The sequence below is a fragment of the Canis lupus genome, chromosome 33 (assembly GCF_048164855.1).
Source record: "Canis lupus baileyi chromosome 33, mCanLup2.hap1, whole genome shotgun sequence".
Classification (NCBI taxonomy): Eukaryota; Metazoa; Chordata; class Mammalia; order Carnivora; family Canidae; genus Canis; species Canis lupus.
In genome coordinates this window covers 38,386,032-38,405,625 of record NC_132870.1, presented here as the reverse complement: position 1 = coordinate 38,405,625, position 19,594 = coordinate 38,386,032, and the positions used below count along the sequence as shown (strand labels likewise).

General features: G+C 38.9%; 1 protein-coding gene across 5 annotated transcripts in view; it reads left to right on the top strand.

Moving 5' to 3' along the window:
* Positions 1-19,594, top strand: part of PDE5A (phosphodiesterase 5A) — a 134,220-nt gene that overhangs the window by 87,819 nt on the left and 26,807 nt on the right. For 4 of the 5 annotated variants that reach the window (XM_072810133.1, XM_072810129.1, XM_072810131.1 and 1 more), the window contains exons 12-14: positions 9,103-9,249; positions 14,237-14,362; positions 15,975-16,069. In XM_072810133.1, coding sequence (XP_072666234.1) covers positions 9,103-9,249; positions 14,237-14,362; positions 15,975-16,069 — 368 coding nt within the window. The remainder of the gene's footprint in view (positions 1-9,102; positions 9,250-14,236; positions 14,363-15,974; positions 16,070-19,594) is intronic. The other variant, XM_072810132.1, reaches the window with a different exon arrangement.

The following is a 19,594-nucleotide window of genomic DNA, read 5'->3' as shown; positions in this document are numbered from 1 at the left end:
CTTGCCCTGGCCTGGCATTTCCCTTTAGACATGCCTTACCCAGTCCACCCATCCTGGCCTGTGCTCCTCTCAAGTGGCTCCACCCCACCATATCTCATGGGTGGCCTCGGTGACAATGGCACTGTCGCAAGTAACCTTACCCTACCACAACCAATGAGTGGTCCTCCATCATACAACACCCAGACGGTATGGATGACCAGGGGTGTTTGCACTATAGGGCCCCACAGGACACCTATATAAAGCCACTTCTTCAAGACAAGGAGACATAACTGATCTACCTAATACATAGAAAGAAGCAAACAGGCAAAATGAAGAGACAGAAGAATGTGTTCCAAATGAAAGAACAAGATAAAACTGCAGAAAAGAAATAAATGGAGATAAACCATCTAGAAGAGTTCAAAGAAATGGTCATAAAGATGCTTATTGATCTTGGGAAACAAATGTATGAATACAATGAGACCATCAACAAAGATAGAAAAATACAAAAGAGAGCCAATCAACTGAAGAATACAACAACAAATTAAAAATACACTAGAGGAAATCAACAGCAGATTAAATGATGCAGAAGAATAGATCAGCCTCTGAGACAGAGAGGTAGAAACCACCCAATGAGAACAAAAAGAAAAGAGAATTTTTAAAATGAGGACAATTTAAGGGACAACATCAAGTGTACTAACACTCACATAGGGGTCCCAGAAGGAGAAGAGAGGGAGAAAGGGACAGAAAACCTGTTTGAAGAAATAATGCCTAAAAACTTTTCTGACCTGGTGAAGGACGAAAACAGGTGCACATGGAACATTCTCCAGGATAGGGCACATGTTAGGCCAAAAATATGTCTCAATAAATATAAGTAGCAAATATATCAAGCAACTTTTCCCACCACAACAGTATTTAACTAGAAATTAATTATAGGAAGAAAAGTGGAGAAAACACAAACACATGGATGCTAAACAATATGTTATTAAACAACCAGTGGGTCAATGAAGAAGTCAAAGAGGAAATAAAAATCCTAGAGATAAATGAAAATGGAAATACAACATTACAAAATCTGTAGGATATAACAAAAGCAAGTATATGAAGATAGTTTAAGACATATAGGCCTACCTCAGGAAACAAGAAAAATTTAAGAAAAATCATCTAATTTTATGCCTAAAGGAACTAGAAAAAAAAAAAAAAAAAAACAAAGCAAAAGTTGATAGAAAGAAGGAAATCATCAAGATCCAAGTGGAAACAATGAAATAGAGACAAAAAATCCAGTAGAAAACATCAATAAAACAAAGAACTGATTATTTGAAAAGACAAACAAAAGAGATAAACCTGTAGCCATACTCCTCATGAAAAAAACAAAGCAAAACACCTAAGGACCCAAATAAGTAAAATTAGAAATGAAAGAGAAGTTTCAACAGATGCTACAGAAATACAAAGGATCTTGGGGTACCTGAGTTGAGTCATTTAAGGGTCTGATTGTTGATTTTGGTTCAGTTCATCTCAGAGTCATGAGCTCAAGCCCTAAGTCGGGCTCCACAATCAGCAAGGAGCCTGCTTAAGATTTTCTCTCTCCAGAATGCCTGGGTGGCTCAGCAGTTGGGTGGCTACCTTCGGCTCAGGTCGTGATCCCAGGATCCAGGATCAAGTCCCACATTGGGCTCCCTGCAGGGAGCCTGCTTCTCTCTCTTTCATAAATAAATAAATCTTAAAAAAAAAAAAAAAAAAAAAAAAAAGATTCTCCCTCTTCCTCTCCCCTGCCCCCACATTTGTGCTCTCTCTCTCCAGAAAAAAAAAAAAAAAAAGCAGAGAGAAATACAAAGGATCTTAAGAGGCTATTATGAACAATTATATGCCAAACAATGTGATAACCTAGAAAAATAGGTAAAATCTTAGAAACAACAATAAAGAAATAGAAAACAAAGAACAAAGAAATAGAAAATCTGAACAGAATAATTCCTAGTGATGAAATTTAATCAGTAATAATAACTCCCAATAAACAAAAATCAGGACCAGATGGCTTCACAAGTGAATTCTCTAAATACTTAAAAGAAGAGTTAATACCTATCTTTCTCAAATTATTACAAAAAACAATAATAATAAGGACAAAGAAATGCTTCTAAACTCATTCTGTGAGGCCACCATTACTGTGATACAAAAACCAGGCAAAGATACCACAAAAAAAGCCAGTATTCCTGATGGATATAGATACAGAAATACTCAACTAATATTAGCAACCCAAATTCAACAATACATTTAAAGGATCACCATGATCAAAAGGGATTATTCCAGGGTTGCCAGGATGGTTAAATATCTGCAAATCAATGTGATACACCACATTAAGAAAATGGTAAAAATCTTGGAATCATCTCAATAGATGCAAAACAAGTACTTAACAAAATTTAACATTCACTTATGATAAAAACTCTCAACAAAGTGAGTATTAGAAGAAACATACCTCAGCATAATAAAGGCTGTATATAACAATCCCATAGCAAACATACTCAATATGAAAAAGCAGAAAAGTTTTTCTCTAAAATTAGGTAGAGACAAGGATGTCCCCTCATGCCACTTATATTAAACATAGGATTGTAAGTCCTAGACACACAAAAATAAATAAAAGGCATCCAAATTGGAAAGGAAAAAGTAAAACTCACTATTTTCAGATGACATGATTTACTATATAGAGAGAAGTCTAAAAACTCCCATCAAAAAACTGTTGGGAAAAAAAAAAAAACTGTTGGAACTAATAAATGAATTCAGTAAGTCATAGGACACAAAATTATTCTGGCGTTTCTGTACATTAATAACAAACAACTAGAAAGAGAAATTAAAACAAATCCCATTTACAATTAGATCAAAAAGAATAAATGCCTAAGAATAAATTTAACCAAAGATATAAAAGGCTTGTTCTCTGAAAACCATAAAATGTTGATGAAAGAAAGTGAAGACCAAATAAATGGAAAAATCTACTTGTGCTTATGGGTCAGAAGAATTAATATTGTTAAAATGTCCATAATGCCCAAAGCAGTTTGCACTGAATTCAGTGTAATCCCTACCAAAATACCAACAGTATTTTTCACAGACCTCAAACAACTAATTCTAAAATTTGCATGGGACTGCACAAGACACCAAATAACCAAAGCAATCTTGAGAAGGAAGAACAAAGCTGGAAGAATCATGCTCCCTGTTTTCAAACTATACTGTAAAGCTAAGTAATCAAAACACTATGGTACTGGCACAAAATAGACATGCAGACCAATGCAGCCGCATAAAGAGCCCATAATAAACCTGTGCTTATATGGTCAATCTTCAACAAAGGAGGTCAGAATATACAGTGGTGAAAAGACAGCCTCTTCAATAAATGGTTTGAGAAAACTGGACGATACATGGAAAAGAATGAAACTGGACCACTTTCAAATGCTGTATACAAAAATAAACTCAAAATGAATTAAAGACTTAAATGTAATAGTGGAAATCATAAAATTCTTAGATGAAAACGTAGGCAGTAAACTCTTTGGCATCATTCTCAGTGATATATTTTTGAATCTGTGTCCTCAAGCAAGAGCAATAAAAGCAAAAATAAACAAATGAGACTACATCAAACAAGAACGGTTTTACATAGTAAAGGAAACCAAAACAAAAAGGCAACCTACTGATTGAAAGAAGATATTTGCAGATGACTTCTCTCTAGCTGTAAAAGTCCTACCTGGCATCTTCTTGCAATAGGACGTGCTTCATCTATATAGAAAATCTGTAGTTTGGTGTAGCCACCTTCATGAATTACCTTAGATTTCCTGGATAACCTGCTGCAGCTTCTACATCAGCACTTGCTGCTTCACCTTGGACTTTTATGTCATAGAAATGGCTTCTTTTCTTAAACCTCATGACCAACCTCTACTAGCTTCAGACTTTTCTTCTGAACCGCCTCATCTCTCTTAGCCTTCACAGAATTAAAGAGAGTTAGAGTCTTGGTCTGGATTAGGTTTTATCTTAAGGGAATACTACAGCTGATCTGATCTATCCAGACCACTGAAACTTTCTCCACATCAGCAAGAAAGCTGTTTCACTTTCTTATCATTGGTGTGTTCACTGGAGTAGCACTTTTAACTTGCTTCAAGGATTTCTCCTTTACATTCACAACTTGGCTAACTAGAGCTTGAGGTGTGGCTTTTGGCCTATTTTGGCTTTTGACATGCCTTCCTCACCAAGCTCAATCATTTCTGCCTTTTGACTTAAAGGGAGAGACATGCAACTCTCCCTTCATTTGAACACTTAGAGGCCACTGCAGAGTTATTGACTGGCTTAGTTTTGGTATTGTTGTGTCTCAGGGAATTGGGAAGCCCGAGGAGAGGAAGAGAGATGGTGGAACAGCTCATCGGTGGAACTTCAGAACATACACTGATTTACTGATTAAGTTTACCATCCTATATGGGCACGGTTGTGGTACCCCAAGAAATATATTTTGAAGGCTCCCCAGCAGAAGGTTGAGATGGATGCTAAGGGAGTTTTGCCATAGTATCTACCAAGGGGATACACAGTGAGTGTTTCCCTGGTGCAGCTGGGAAGGATGAGAGAAAAACTAGCTCTATGAAAACTTGGGGGGATGCATTCCAAGGCAGAGGAAAAACACTTAAAGAGGCCTGGAAGTGAGAAAGAGTATTAACCTAAAAAAAAAAAAAAAAAATGATAAGAGTGACTTGTCAAACAAATGACTTCTTCCCATACCCTCCCCCCAACAAAAATACAAATGGCAATTTCAGGAAACTCCAATTTTCATTTAGAGCATTACTGCAGTAAGTAGAGATACCACCACATACCTAGTCTCATCCTCCTCTACACTCACACAGAGGCTGTGGGTCCTCTGTTTAGCCAGGAGTTGTGGGATATCCCTTTTCATGTGTGAGGAAGCCTGACAGTGACATGAACATGGAATCAAGCATGAAAAACACAGCATAATCATAACAGCTATGGTGTACCCATCCATTTACCTTAAAAGATGAGAGGTCAGAGACAGACTGAGCCCCATACAGGAAAGACACTGGTAGGATTCACATGCCACCTTCAGGGTGGTATTTCGTTCCAAAGTGAGAAAGCAATAAGTTCTGGAGTCCTGTGGCTAGAGAAATAAATACACCATAAATTCTGAATATTAAATCTTAGAGACACTCTCACCCAACCCCCTCATTTTACAGGTAAGAAAGGAGGTTGAACATCTTGTTGAGGGTGATAAAGTCAGGGACACATTGGGACTAGAACCCTTAATAGCAAAAATGTCCCCTTTGTAAAAAAAAATATATATATTTTATGTATTTGAGAGAGAGCGACAAGGAGGCACAGAGGGGGAACAAGAGGGACAAGAACAAGCTGACTCTGCACTGAGTGCACATGGGGCTCAATCTCATGACCGTGGGATCATTACCTGAGCCAAAATCAAGAGTTGTGCACTAAATAAATGACTGAGCCACGCAGGTGTCACACAAACATAACTTTTTACCATGTGCTTCACTTTGCTTTAAAATTCCTCTTTTTATGACCATTATCTAATGCCAAAATGTAAATATAAATGTAGTAGTTACTCTCGCTAATTGTGATCAATTTAATATTTAGCTCTTTGTCAGTTGATATTCAGAACAACTGGATTTGAGTTAAGAACACTAAGAAATTAAAATATTTTTAAAACTGTAAATACTGTGGGGCTGCAGGGGGACTCAATACTGCTTCCTTTAACCCAGTCCAGTCCTACTCCCGAGTATATGTTTAGTTCCACCCTTAGTGAATTTCACTTCCGAAACCGATTGTGGTTTTAAAATTTTTTTGCTGAAATGGTGAAAAGGGACCAAAGCATTAGAAAAAGGGTCATAAAAGGGTGACTTAAATGAAGAATTTCCTCTGAAGTGTAATGAGAGGTAAACTAGTTTCTTGATGAGTTTGGCAGATCCAATTCCAGAACTCAGAAGAAAAATGAGACTACTACGGATTTGTTTGCCAGATTGAATCTTTAACTCACTGAGCTTCCTGTACTTTTTTGCATCCCATATTTGGTTAATTTGACACAAATTAAACTCCCAACTCTAGAAGAGCTTATCTATATTTGAATTAAGCAATAAAATACCTAAACACTGTTGCCTGAGGAGTCACAGGCATTTACACTCTCATATGGAGAAACCAGCATTATTCTGTGGGATTAGATGGTATCGTAAACTGAGTTAGATTATTAACCATTAGACATATACACATCTATAGCACCTCGTAGCTTCACAAAATCTTTAGAAACAGGCTATTTCTGTTAGTCTTCAGTGCCGCCGTGCAATAAGTCAAATTATCACCTGAAGAAAAAAAAAGTCACTTTGTAAATTCTAACAAAACAGTCACTAAAAGAAGCCGCTGTGAAAATCCAGAATTGTATATATATATATATGTATATATATATAGCCTATCCCAGAAATGCCACAACCTTTATTCTCTGCGATTAGTAAACTGTAGAATATTTTGTTTTATGAAATGGTAAGAATTACAGGTCGTGTTTTATTCAAAAGCACCTTTATCCCAAGCCCTTTCAAGACCAACAGAAAGTTGAACTGCCTCGTGATGGTCAGGGAGGCAATTTACAAGGGCCGTGAACGACCTCTGATTTGCTCATGGCTCGTTAGCAGTCAATTCCGAGAATTCTGAACCGCTATATCACTGACCACAAGGTTCTGAAGGAAAACGTTTGCACATCCCCCCTGGGTCAGCTCAGAAAGGTTGAGTCTTGGTGTGGTGTGACTGAACAAGCAAAAGACAACACTGTTTTCTCTCCGTAGAGAGGTTGGGAGTTAGAGTGTCAAGGAGAGAGGCACAAGCTGTGTTGGCCTTCTTCATCCTACATCTTTTATGGAAGGAAAGAAAGAAAACTTCTGTAAGAATAATGATGCCCTGAGGGGGGAAAAATCTGTTCTCCAGTGGAGTGCAGTATGTTTAAGGGAAGCAGCTGCAATCTGCTCCGAGTTACCAGGGTGGGCTGGTAGTTCCCACCTCCACACTTCCCAGTTGCACAGCAGTTGACTGCTGCAATCTCTGATGTTGGGGCCTGGTGTCAACAATGAAGCCCTTGATCTAAACATTTTAAATCCTCTCTTCCCCTGCTTCAGCCCATGCAGTAGCCTGTGGAACTTACTTAACAAAATGCATATTTTCTCGTGAATTGGGGGTTTGGGAAAAGATTTGAAGTGTGGCCTATGAAGAGGTGACATTAATTTAAAGCTTAAACGTGTCTGAGAGAGGCGAGTACAATGTGATGGTCAAGATAGGAGAATGGGCAAGCGCCCCAAGATGGGTAGGAGAAAGCTGTGGACTGATCCTTAAGATGTTGTTACTTTGGCCCTTTTACTTCGGAAAAGATGGAGGTAAAGCAGAGTAGTGATATCCTAGAAACTCCTAGGAAAACTAAGGGGTTTGGAGTGAGTCTGGGAAAAGACCTTAAAAGAAGGAACCAGGTTCAGATTTCCTAATTTGTCTTCCCTCTGCCTGGCTCCAAGTTAAAGCCTCTTTTCATCAGGTAAATCGCAGCCCAATCTGGCTAAAGCAGTTAACGTGCTGGCAGGGAAAATGGTCAAGGGGGTGAGGGAGTACCCTGCAAGTTCTGATGCTCATTGGGGCCCAGCAGGAAGTCTAAGAGAGAAGCCCGACAGCTCTGCTCAGTCTGAGGGAGCCAGGCGCCTTGGCCTTGGCCAACATTGCTTCATGAGAATTGGGGCTCAGAGTGGCTTGATTTCTCATAAGCCAAAAATCCTTTTTTTTGTTGTCGTCATTAAAGTCATTAAAATCTCCCATTTTTTAAATAGTATAACGGATCGCAAGGCACTTGCCAGGTCTGCTAGTTTTCCAACGCAGGTTAATGGGTTTCATCCTCCTTGGTGGTTTGGGGATTTTAAAACTGGAACTTATGACTCATATAAAGTGAAGGGAATAAGATTTTCCCCTCTCACTCATTTAATAAGTGTTCATGTTAACAATTATCAAAACTGTATCCATCAGTCATTTCAATGGATACAGAGATGTATAAGATACAGTCCTGCATATAGATCCCAGGGTACTTAGGAGACAGATAAGCAGGAAATTACATTACAGTTAATTTTCTGTAATTAAATGGATATTCCCAAGGTGGGGTCTGCACGGAAGGGCATTTAACCCTTCTTTGGATGTGAGCTGTGTATCAGTTAAAGAGAGGAGTGGGTGCTGCTTTGTAGGAGAAGCAGGAGTTATGAACGAACATTGATGAAAAGGAGCAAGGTATATTTAAAGAAGTTGCAAGTGTTGGCTACAATTAAATAATTATCAAATCAAAACCAAGGATATTATTAAAAAAAAAGAAAAACAGGTGCCCCTCCAGAAACAAAACTGGTGTCTTTTTTTTTTTCTTAAGACCCACCCCAGATCTAATGAATCAGAATCGCTGAATTTTTTTTTAACGTGCACCCTATGTGAGTCTTAGGATCAGGCTTGGTTGAAGTGCATTCTGCTCATCCGATGCCCACAGTAGATTATGTCACATCTGAAAATAGGATAGTCTGCCTGATCAGAAGCTGGCATCCCTTCCCTAACTGGCTGGGCTACTGTGGGTAAGGCAGTTAGCCTCTTTGTGCTTAAGCGTTTGCACCTGAAAAATAGAGCTAGAGTATCCGCTTAGCAAGAGTGTCTTGCCAATTAAACATAAAATACGTAGAATGTTATCACGGTCCTGCTCACCACTTGATCCCCAGCCCATAGTATTGGGATGGATCCAGAACAATTACTCAATAAGCGTCTGTTCAGTGACTAAGACTGGAGATGTAAATGGGGCCAGATTGCCGGAGTCCTTAGTTCTGCTTACGGTTCTGAGTACAATCTCAGGACAGTCCCCCTCTCTCCTCCACGTAGCCTACCTGGAACCCACACCCCCGCCACGTGACTCATAAAAAAAAAAAAAAAAACAAATACAGAAGTAGCTCCTTTATCAAAAGATTTATAGGGTATACATAAAAAGAAAAAAACACAATGTGGTATTTCCCTAAAGTAAAGAGAGAAAACTTTGTGAATCACTGCTGCTTTATAAAATTTACAGCTTTATTTCATTTTGTTCTGTTTTTACCTAAGGCTGCTGTGGTACCATCTGCTCAGACGCTTAAAATTACTGACTTCAGCTTCAGTGACTTTGAGCTGTCTGACCTAGAAACAGCACTGTGCACAATTCGGATGTTCACTGACCTCAACCTTGTGCAGAACTTCCAGATGAAACATGAGGTAGGAATACAATCATGTCCTTTGGAAAAGAGAGATAGTGCATGTGCATTCGTGCATGTGTGTGTGTGTGTGTGTGAGAGAGAGAGAGAGAGAGAGAATTAATATACTGTCACCTGATGCCTCCCTGAGATTTTTAAAGAAAAACGATCAACCCTAAAAAGACATTTATTGGGTTCTTACTGTTTGTCAAGCACCAAGGTAAAGAACAGGGGAGAGTATCCCCAGGAGTGGGAGTAGGACGTGCCAAGGCGGGCTGATGGAGTGGGGCTGGGGCATGGGGCACTGGTTGAGAGAGGCAGCGTGGCGAGGCTGGCAGCTAGAGAGGAAGGTAAGAAGTAGAGATTGTATGGAACTCATACAGAGGAATTTGGGTTTTATCCTGAAAACAATGGTGAGTCACTGAGGAATTTTAAACAGGGAAGTAACTTGATCTGATTGCAGAGGTTATGATAACACAGTGCGGACAAGCACCAAGACAAAGTGAACTGCTTTGGAAATGAGGGCGTTCAGGCGCTTGATGAGAGGCCAAGCTTGTGGTTTGAACAGTGGCTACCCATATGGGGTGATGACGAAAACTGATTTTTAACCCCTGCCAATTACCTTATTTACCTCTCAGAAAAAAGCGAGACTTCAGTCAGTATCTTCTAATACCCATCCGGAGATACTAGGGGAGAGCTCCATAACGGCTGAGTGTATAGCATCAAAGAATAAGGGGGAAAGAGAAAGGATTGTTTAGGGGGAAAATGTAGTAATTTGCCGTCAAAGTTACTTTTTTTTTTTTTCTGGACAGTTGAATTTCTAGTCTTGTACAGATTTCCTGTCTGGGGATCCCTGGGTGGCGCAGCGGTTTGGCGCGTGCCTTTGGCCCAGGGCGCGATCCTGGAGACCCGGGATCGAATCCCACGTCGGGCTCCCGGTGCATGGAGCCTGCTTCTCCCTCTGCCTGTGTCTCTGCCTCTCTCTCTCTCTCTCTCTCTCTCTCTGTGTGTGACTATCATAAATAAATTTTTAAAAAAATCAAAAATAGATTTCCTGTCTGGAAATTTAAATCCTTTGAAAGCCTCTACTATTTAGCAATCCATGAATTCATAAAATGAAACTTTATTAGCATATACAGTGTACCCGGCACTGTGCTAAGTATTCATTTCAGCAGAGGCTCTCAAAAGCCTAAATTAGGAATGAAAATGAAGGGTTAATATAACTAGGTTAATGCAGTGTCATTTATGGTATTCTTGGAGTATTCTTTCTTAAATTTAGCCAAAGTATTGGGTGACTGAGCCACCAGTCATGATCCCATGGTCCTGGGATCGAGCCCCATGACTGGTTCCCTGTTCAGCGGGAAGTCTGCTTCTCCCTCTGCCCTTCATCTTGCTTGTGACTCTCTCTCTCTCTCTCTCTCACACACACATAAATAATCTCTTGAAAAAAATTTAGCCAAAGTTTATCTTACTCTTGGGTAAAAACAAAGAACTACTGTCTGTGGATTTAATAATACTTCACTCATCTTAGAGCCATGTTGATTAAGGGACATCATGTTACTTGATTACTTCAAGAAGCTCTCAAGAATGGTTCTCTGGCCTGTTGTTAGTGGCCCTGTTCTCAAATGAAGAAATTCAGATAGCATGAGAAGAGTAGAAAGATCATGGATTTTGAGTTACAGCTCTACTGGTTATTAGCTCTTATTTCCTTAAGCAATTAATCTCTCAAATTCTCAGTTTCATAGTCTGTTAATTGGGGATAATGGTATGACTTCCCCAGTGAGAGTCTTGTGAGAATGACACATGCATCGATATGACTATTTGTATGCATGCGTATGTGTTCCTCTCTCTCTCTCTTTTTAAAGATTTTATTTATTTATTCATGAGAGACACACAGAGAGGCAGAGGGAGAAGGAGGCTCCATGCTGAGCAGGGAACCCATCCCAGGACCCTGAGATCATGACTTGAGCCAAAGGTGGATACTTAAACAGTTGAGTCACTCAGGTGCCCCAGTCACTCAGAATTTCTTTTAGCAACTCTTTTTCTTACCTTTTCTTGAATTTTTGTTCATTAGGCAGATATTTTTCTTAAAGGTCTCATTCATTTACTTTCCTTTTCTGTTTGAATAACTACTATTCTGATTCTGGCCAACACCAATTTGAATATCACAGTCGTTCTGATTGGCCTTCCTCCCCTTAGTGACTCTCCTATCATGGTTGGTTTTGTTTTTTGTTTTTTTTTTTTTTTTTCATGTTTATTTCAGATACTATTGTCAGTATAATTTTAGAGTGACAAAATTAAAATGTTATTACTGGAGATCATGAAGCTGCAACAACAAAGAATATTTTCAACTGAAAGATATGTCAAATCTTCATGTCTCTTCTTGGCTTCCAAATCTTGAGTGACTCTCCTATGAACATCACAACCATTACTATTGCGGACCTATGAAACAGACTCTTGACTCTACTTGAACACATCTGCATACGTTAATTTTCACCTTCTCTCTTTGACGTGTCATTCCTCTCCTGAATGGACTGTCCCACTTAACAAGGCTGTTCCACTTTCTGCTACAGCCCACTTCCTCAGAGTCTGACTCAATCCTAGGTTTGACTTCATACCCGTTGGAATACTGTTGACAATTTGTGGTCTCGATTTTATTTCCTTTGTATGTACACTTTTATTATTTTCACTCTGATTGAGATTCTTGAGGGCAGAAACTGAGCTGTTTTCTGTTTCTTCTCTTTGTCCCAGAGCATCTTGAGTCTGCCACTCAGGATTTAGGAAGCCTTTGTCATTGTTGGAGACTGATCAGTGTATTGAGCATGCTCCCTAGGGTCATGCAATTTGCACATAATTATTCAGTAGTCCTTTACAAAAGACTATATTGCAGATTTGAACATGCCAGGCATATCCACCAAGCACTGAGCAGATCTGACTATAATTTTCCTAAATGCTATTAACATCCTGATAGATCTGTATATACAGAGAGCAAACTGATGGTTGCCAAAGGGGAGAGGGCTGGGGGGATGGGCAAAATGGGTGAAGAAGAATGGGAGATACAGGCTTCCAGTTATGGAATGATTAAGGGCACAGGGGATAAAGTCAATGATGTCATAATAGCACTGTATGGTGACAGATGGTAGCTATACTTGTGGCAAGAATTGCATGATGTATAGAGAAGTTGAATCACTGTGTTGTGCACCTGAAACTAGTGTAACATTATGTGTTAACTATACTCGAGAAATGTTTTTAAAAAGTCATCCTGAAAAAAAAAATGAAAAAAAGTCATCCTGATAATAGAACCCAAAACTGTGCTTATATCTAGTTCCTAACTACTGTACCCATTGGATTACCCATTTCTCTTAGTCCCATTTTATTACAAGGATAGTAGAATAGTCCATCAGGAATTAATATTTCGTAGTCATTTTGGTCATTATTCCACATTTTGTGATTATATGCACATTTAATTATATCTACAGATTTATGATTAGTAAAGAGACATATTCATAGGTTAAATTTTTGGGTTTTCCTTGATTCTTTAATTCATCATCAGTAATTTTCTTTAACGCTTTATAGTTTCTAACTATACACATATAGTTTCTAACTATGCACATCGAAGCAAGTTTAGAGCTCTTAATTCTGCTAAAAAGATGAAACTATCCTCTTTCTAGCTGATTTTGTTCAGAAATGGTCATGATGAAAGAAACTGCACTTGGGATTAACACATGTCAGTCTTAGGCACACAGAAATCCTCTGCTAAATAAGGTGACTTGGAGATGCAAGAGCTAGGGGACATTTGGCTTGCTCGTTATCAGAATTCCCTGTGAAAAAAAAAAAAAAAAAAAGAATTCCCTGTGAACTGCGTAATAGAACAGGAACAAAAAGACCTGAAAAGAAAAGGAGGGTTATGAAAGCACTGATTTTTCTACCAAACCCTATATAAGCAATTTCTACCAACAAAGAAGAAACCTTGTTTTTGGCCTACTTCTGCAGCCAGTCATTTGTATTGAATGTTGTTAAAGCAACGTTCTTTTTCCTGGTACTTTTTCCATGCCCGAGGGCAATGTTCTTTGTGTTTGAGGTATCTCCAGTGATATACTGAGGAAGAGGCACATATTTGTTCTCACAGATCCCCCAAAGTATAGTAAATCATTCAGAATTGAAGAGAGGCAGACTCTGATGCTAACCCAAACAAAAAATAACCATGCTTGGGGCCCAGGCATCTCTGGGGATTTTATTGAATACACTACTTGGAAGATGAATTAAACCCAGCTTTTGAGATTTTCTGGTCTGTCCTCCCCCCCCTCCCAGTCTTTTAAAATACGTCTTTTTCATAGGGACCTCTGGGCTTTATTTTGCATATATATCTTTAAAAATTACTTCTTGGTAAGCAAGCAGTAACTCTGCCTGAATACTTAAGTGTAGTTTAAAAGGAACAAAAGACCTGATGGCATCAGGACTTGGAGCTCCATTCTGTGCTCAGACATTGCTCTCTATCTCAGCTCCCAGTCCACTTCCCCAGCCTTGCACCGAATACCTTTGCAGAACTAAAAAGTGGGAGTAGAGAAGAACTTGAGAGTGGCTATTTCCATGACTCTCTACACGTGAATTCGTGAATTCGTACACAGTTGACTATTTGATGGCACACGAGACACAGTATCTTTTAAAAAGCTAGTCAGTACCTTCCTCACCCATGCCAAAAATACCTTCACTAGAGCTGTCTTGCGTTTTACGTCTCACGTAGTTAGCATGGTGGTTAACATGGTGGGCTCTGAAGTCTAACTGCTCAAGTTTGAATTTTAGCCTCTCCCTTTACGTTGGAGCAATGTGACCTTTAGCGAGTTACCACTCAGAATGGCAGTTTCCTCATCTGTGAAATTTTCAAAGTCGTAGTACCTCCCCCACAGTCCAAGGCTTAGATGTAAATGCTTCCTACAGTGCCTGGAACAGAGTAAATATGTGATACGTGTTAGCAAGCATTATTACTACTTACGCTTTATTTCCTAAAGGTTCTTTGCAGGTGGATTTTAAGTGTTAAGAAGAATTACAGGAAGAATGTTGCCTATCATAATTGGAGACACGCCTTTAATACAGCTCAGTGCATGTTTGCTGCTTTAAAGGCCGGCAAGATTCAGGTACTTTTTAGAGCTGTTTTTATATATAAAACCTCTTGCTTTAGTAGTAAAATTTACAGCATATTTTTTCAAGGTTTTTTTTTTTTAAATATTGCACTAACAATGATTGGAATACTGTTTATTGTCACTTACAAAATAAATTACAGCTTGTTAATTGAAGAAGACTAGCATGGCAAAATACTTAGGTATTAATTTTCTTTCATATGTAACATATATGGCATATTTTTAAAAAATCTTTAAAATAACTTCATGTTAAATTTAGTAGTCTTTGGGCAAATAAATACTTTCTCCAGAGGAAATGTCTACAGTATGAGAAAAAGTATCAAATTTCTTGTGTTCATATTCAACCAGCTTCACAGTAGAATTCCTCAAAAAAAAAAAAAAAAAAAAAACAAAACTCAAATGGCTTCATAGGTAAGTCCAGGATTCTCTATCACATTTTCTCTGGAGCACTCAGTTAAATTTTTTAAGTAGTATTTCATGGAAAAGGCTTTAATATCGTATACATTGACCAGACCCTGTATTCAAGGAAAATCAGTGCAGAAAACGTTCAAGTAATTTGTTCCTTTCCAGGCCAAATTTTATCCATATCTCTGTTCTTAGATTCTAACTTCAGTGAGAATCGACTAGTTATTTAGGTAAGTGATACCAGGCATCCATCACATAACTGTGTTTAATTCAGAGCTTCCATGCTCTTTTTTTTTATTAAGGAAATTCTAAAAATATTATTCTCTGACTCTCCTTCCATAGGCTGCACATTTTAACTGGCTAGAGCTAAAAGAAGGGATTGTTGTCCACGAATCCATATGAAATACCATAGTAGTATTTTCCTGCCATAGCAAACATTTATAAAAATTAGGATAAACTTATTTTGGGCTATAGAAAGGTCACCAGGATTATACCACTGAAGACTATTCTTGCTGTTTTTATGAAGAATAACAAAATGGTGATTTTGTCTAACGTTGTAGACATACTGCATAGAATGTTGAGGGTTCCCGCAGAGTGGAGCTGATCATGATTTCAACTTGTTTTCTTACTGATAAAGGAGACAAGTAGTACAAATAATACAAATGGCAGATGTGACAAAAATAACTATGGTTGGCCTTGGAATATATTGTGCAACTTTTTAAAGGCAGATTTTTTCATTCCTAATCCTCTTTTTTTTATGTCGTTTTGCTTACTGCTCATATTGTTTGTGTTCCTGAAGGATGTAGCAACTAACAGCAGGGAGTGAAGGCAGCAGAATCTTCAGGAGTTAGAAGGCAGAGAGATAGCAATTATTTAAAGTTTAGTTTGATGATTCCACATATATATATAGAGAGAGATCATGAAAAGTTAATGCTCTTTACAGGAGGTGGACAGATTACTGATTGTTAGAGGCATTTCAACCTTCTCTGTTGATAAATGACGTTTCTAATAATCCCACCCTGAAGACAGAGTACAGCTGGTTCCCCGCAAAGTAGGATTCTAGCATGAGTCCTCTGTGACTGTAAAGAATCCCATGTGAAAAACACTCAGAAAAACAAATACATGATTGATGAAAAGAGGTAGGATAATGAACTTTACCAAATTGTCTTTCTCTTTCTTTCCTCTGACTTCTCTGGTCACACAGAACAAGCTGACTGACCTGGAGATACTTGCCCTGCTGATTGCTGCTCTCAGCCACGACTTGGACCACCGTGGTGTGAATAACTCTTATATACAGCGGTAAGGCAGGTTTTCCCCAGCTAGAGAAGAAAATGTTTCTTTTCGATTGTAGGGCTATCTTTTTTAAGGTAAAAGCCACAGCAAAATTTGATGGTACCAAATTTCAATTGATCAAGGCCCCATAACATACTCTGGTTTTATTTAAGGGAAATGGGGAAAAAAAATAATCCAAATCCAATATTGGATTGATAACATTTCTGACCTGAAGTTCAACAGAATCTTTATGTTGAGAATCTAATTTCACTAGATAATTACCAAGAGGTTTGCTTTAGTTTATGTATACTCAGCGCTTCATTAGAAAACAATTAAGACTAGCTCAGGGGGTGCCTGGGTGGCTGAGTGGGTTAAGCATCTGCCTTCAGATCCATCAAGATATCAGGGTCCTGGGATCCAGCCCCCTCACCCAGCCCCTCGGGTTCCCTGCTCAGTGGGGAGTCTGCTTCTCTCTCTCTCTCTCTCTTTCTCTCTCTCTCTCAAATAAATAAAGTCTTTAAAAAAAAAAAAACCTAGTTCAAAAAAGGTAAATTTTTACCCTGAAATAGAGGAGATAATATTTGAAAAGTGCTTAGCTTGATCCTAACTACTTAGGAAGAACTCAGTAGAAGGAGGCTTTTGGTCTTAGGGAAGACAGTGGAGTGCAGTGTTGGCAAGTTTGGGCCTGCAGTCAGATGAGACTCAAACCCTACCTTTGGCACACAGCTCCTGTATGACCTTGGGCAAGGGAACTTATTTCTCTATGCTTCAATTTCCTGCTCTGTAAAATGGAGATAATATTACCTACCTCATAGGGTTGATGTAAGTTTTAAAAAATAACACATACCAATACCAGGTAGAATGTGAAGTGCATACTTAAGCGCTAAGTCTTAGCAGCAGATGCTAGTGATAGTCCTATCAGCACCAGAAGTCTGCTTTTTGACTGATCTTGAGAATAGATACTGACTCTTGAGACAAGTGTTTCAGGCTCCTTTTCGGGCCATCCTAAAGTGACATTTGCAATGACAAATGAGAGGATAAAGGTGACATCACTTTTCATGAGATTTCTAAGCCACCGTCACATGTTTATTTACTTGTAGCAATTTAGTTGGAAAGCCTACATCTTAATGGCAAAATCTCTTACTACTGAGCACTTTCTTAAAGTATGCAAGTGATGCGACTAATGGATAGATCTCTTAAGGAAATTCCAGATGTCTGATATCTTGAAGGAATTTCAGATTCCCTTTATCTAATTAAATGGAAAACTTCATGTAAAAAGAATTGTAATGATGCAGCCACCGTGTCCTCTGCTGACCTTTGATGGGAAAAGATATCAAGCTCTTGCCTGAGTGTCAGAGACTGGCTCTTTCCTAAGATCTAAACTTAAAGAGGAAACGTTTTGGAGAACAGACTGGATCACATGTCTGTCCTGTGTCCTCTGTCGCATGATCATGCTCCGGAGCCTCATGTTGACCCGGGAGTAATTACGATAGGGAACAACCACACAAAAAGATACATAGCGAGGGAACCTAGCCTAAAGATCCAAGCCAGCAATACTATGTTCCCTCATACCTCAAAGCTGAACATATTATTGGTGTATGGTTTGCTCTAAGATGCCATGTTGCCTTGCTTTAGAGACTCAGCTATTTTTTTTCCTTTGTTTATTTAAAAATAATTACCCAGAAAAACATCTGGAGAAACGTCATCTTCTCTTAAAAAAAAAAAAAAAAGGCCTGGGAAAAATTCATAGACTGCAGAATCTTGCCTTCATACACACCACAAAGCAGACTTCCACCAAGTAAGAATAACTTCAAGAAAAAAAGTTAAAGGAGTTTCAGAGATTTTTATTTCTTCCTACATCTCTGTGGTTTGAATAGAAGAAATGAAGAATTTTCCAGGGATGTTTCTTTTTTTTTTTCTTTCCTTAGTGGTAAATGAGTGATACCTCAGGAGGACTTTCTTAACCAGGGGACTCTTGGGGGAATAAGAGCACCATAAACATTCCCATATAAGGAGCTAACTTGTAAAAAGGTATACAGTGTCCAATCTCGTCAGTATTCCAACACTACATGAAGAAAACTATCACAATAGAAGAAGGCACAGAAATAAAACTAATATATCAAAAAGATGAAAAGCACTCATGTGGTAGCAAAATTAGAAACTGAACTCTCCTGTCATTCATTCCTCTTGAACATCTTGTCAGAAAATTAATTTGAGGTAAGATGTACAAGAAATTTCATTTTGACTCATTATTTTTTTGTTGTTATTGTTGTTGTTGTTTTTGGAAAAAGATTTCATTTATTTGACAGAGAGAAAGAGAGAGCACGAGCAGGGGAAGGAGGAGAGGGAAGAGCAGGCTCCCTGCTCAGTAGGGAGCCCAGTGCAGAGCTTGGTCCCAGGACCCTAGGATCATGACCTGAGCTAAAGGCAGATGCTTAACCAACTGAGCCACCCAGGTGCCGCCATTATTTGGTTCTTTAATGGCTTACTTGATTAGGAAAACTGCCATTATGAGGAGTACTACAGGTGTGCCAGTGGGAAGAGTTCAATGCTATACTTTCTTCTCCCATTTGGGTGGGTAAGAGAAAGATATTAAATTATTATTTTAAAAACAGAATAGTAGGGATTCCTGGGTGGTGCAGTGGTTTAGCGCCTGCCTTTGGCCCAGGGCGCGGTCCTGGAGACCCGGGATCGAATCCCACGTCAGGCTCCCGGTGCATGGAGCCTGCTTCTCCCTCTGCCTATGTCTCTGCCTCTCTCTCTCTCTCTCTCTCTCTCTGTGACTATCATAAATAAATAAAAATAAATAAATAAATAAATAAATAAATAAATAAATAAATAAATAAATAAAAACAGAATAGTAGGAACAAAATGACAAAGTACAGACATCTACTAGAGAGAGCACAGTGTAACACTCAGCTCCTGTAAAGAAACCTCTTGGATTGGGCCTGCAGTCAATATAAGAAGACTGTTGTGGATGCATTTATCTGGTTAGATTCAAGTCTGACATTTTATCAGACTTGAAATAATAGAGTGAAAGTATCCTACATTTTAGGCAGCCGGCTAATGGGCAATTAATTACCAGGGCCTGGCACTTTGTTAGGCCGAAAGAGAGCTATAAAGCATGAAATGTGGTTCCTGTGGTAAGTAATTACCATAGTCTCATGAAACAGTGGTGATCAACACAAGAAAGCCCCTAGTAAGTCCTGAGTTGTTTAGTAATGGGGATTGATTGTAAGCGTTCGGCAGAGGAGATTGGTCAAGACTGGTGCTGTCCATCTCCACTGTTCATGGGAGAAGTGAGATCCTAGGAAGTGGGTCAGAATCAGAAAGGATAGAAGACAAAGATATCCCAGAAACACTGTGAGGTGGGGGGCATTCCCATGGGACACCGATCATGGCCTGTGCAGTCAGGAGGCTCACCGACAAGGGATGGGGAGTAAGAGGGTGATCAAGTAGAAGTTATAGGCCCCTTGGAGAGAGAGCTATAAAACCAAGCAGTATACTTGAGATGCGGTAGAGTGAAGAAACAAGGAGCCACTGCAGTGGGCA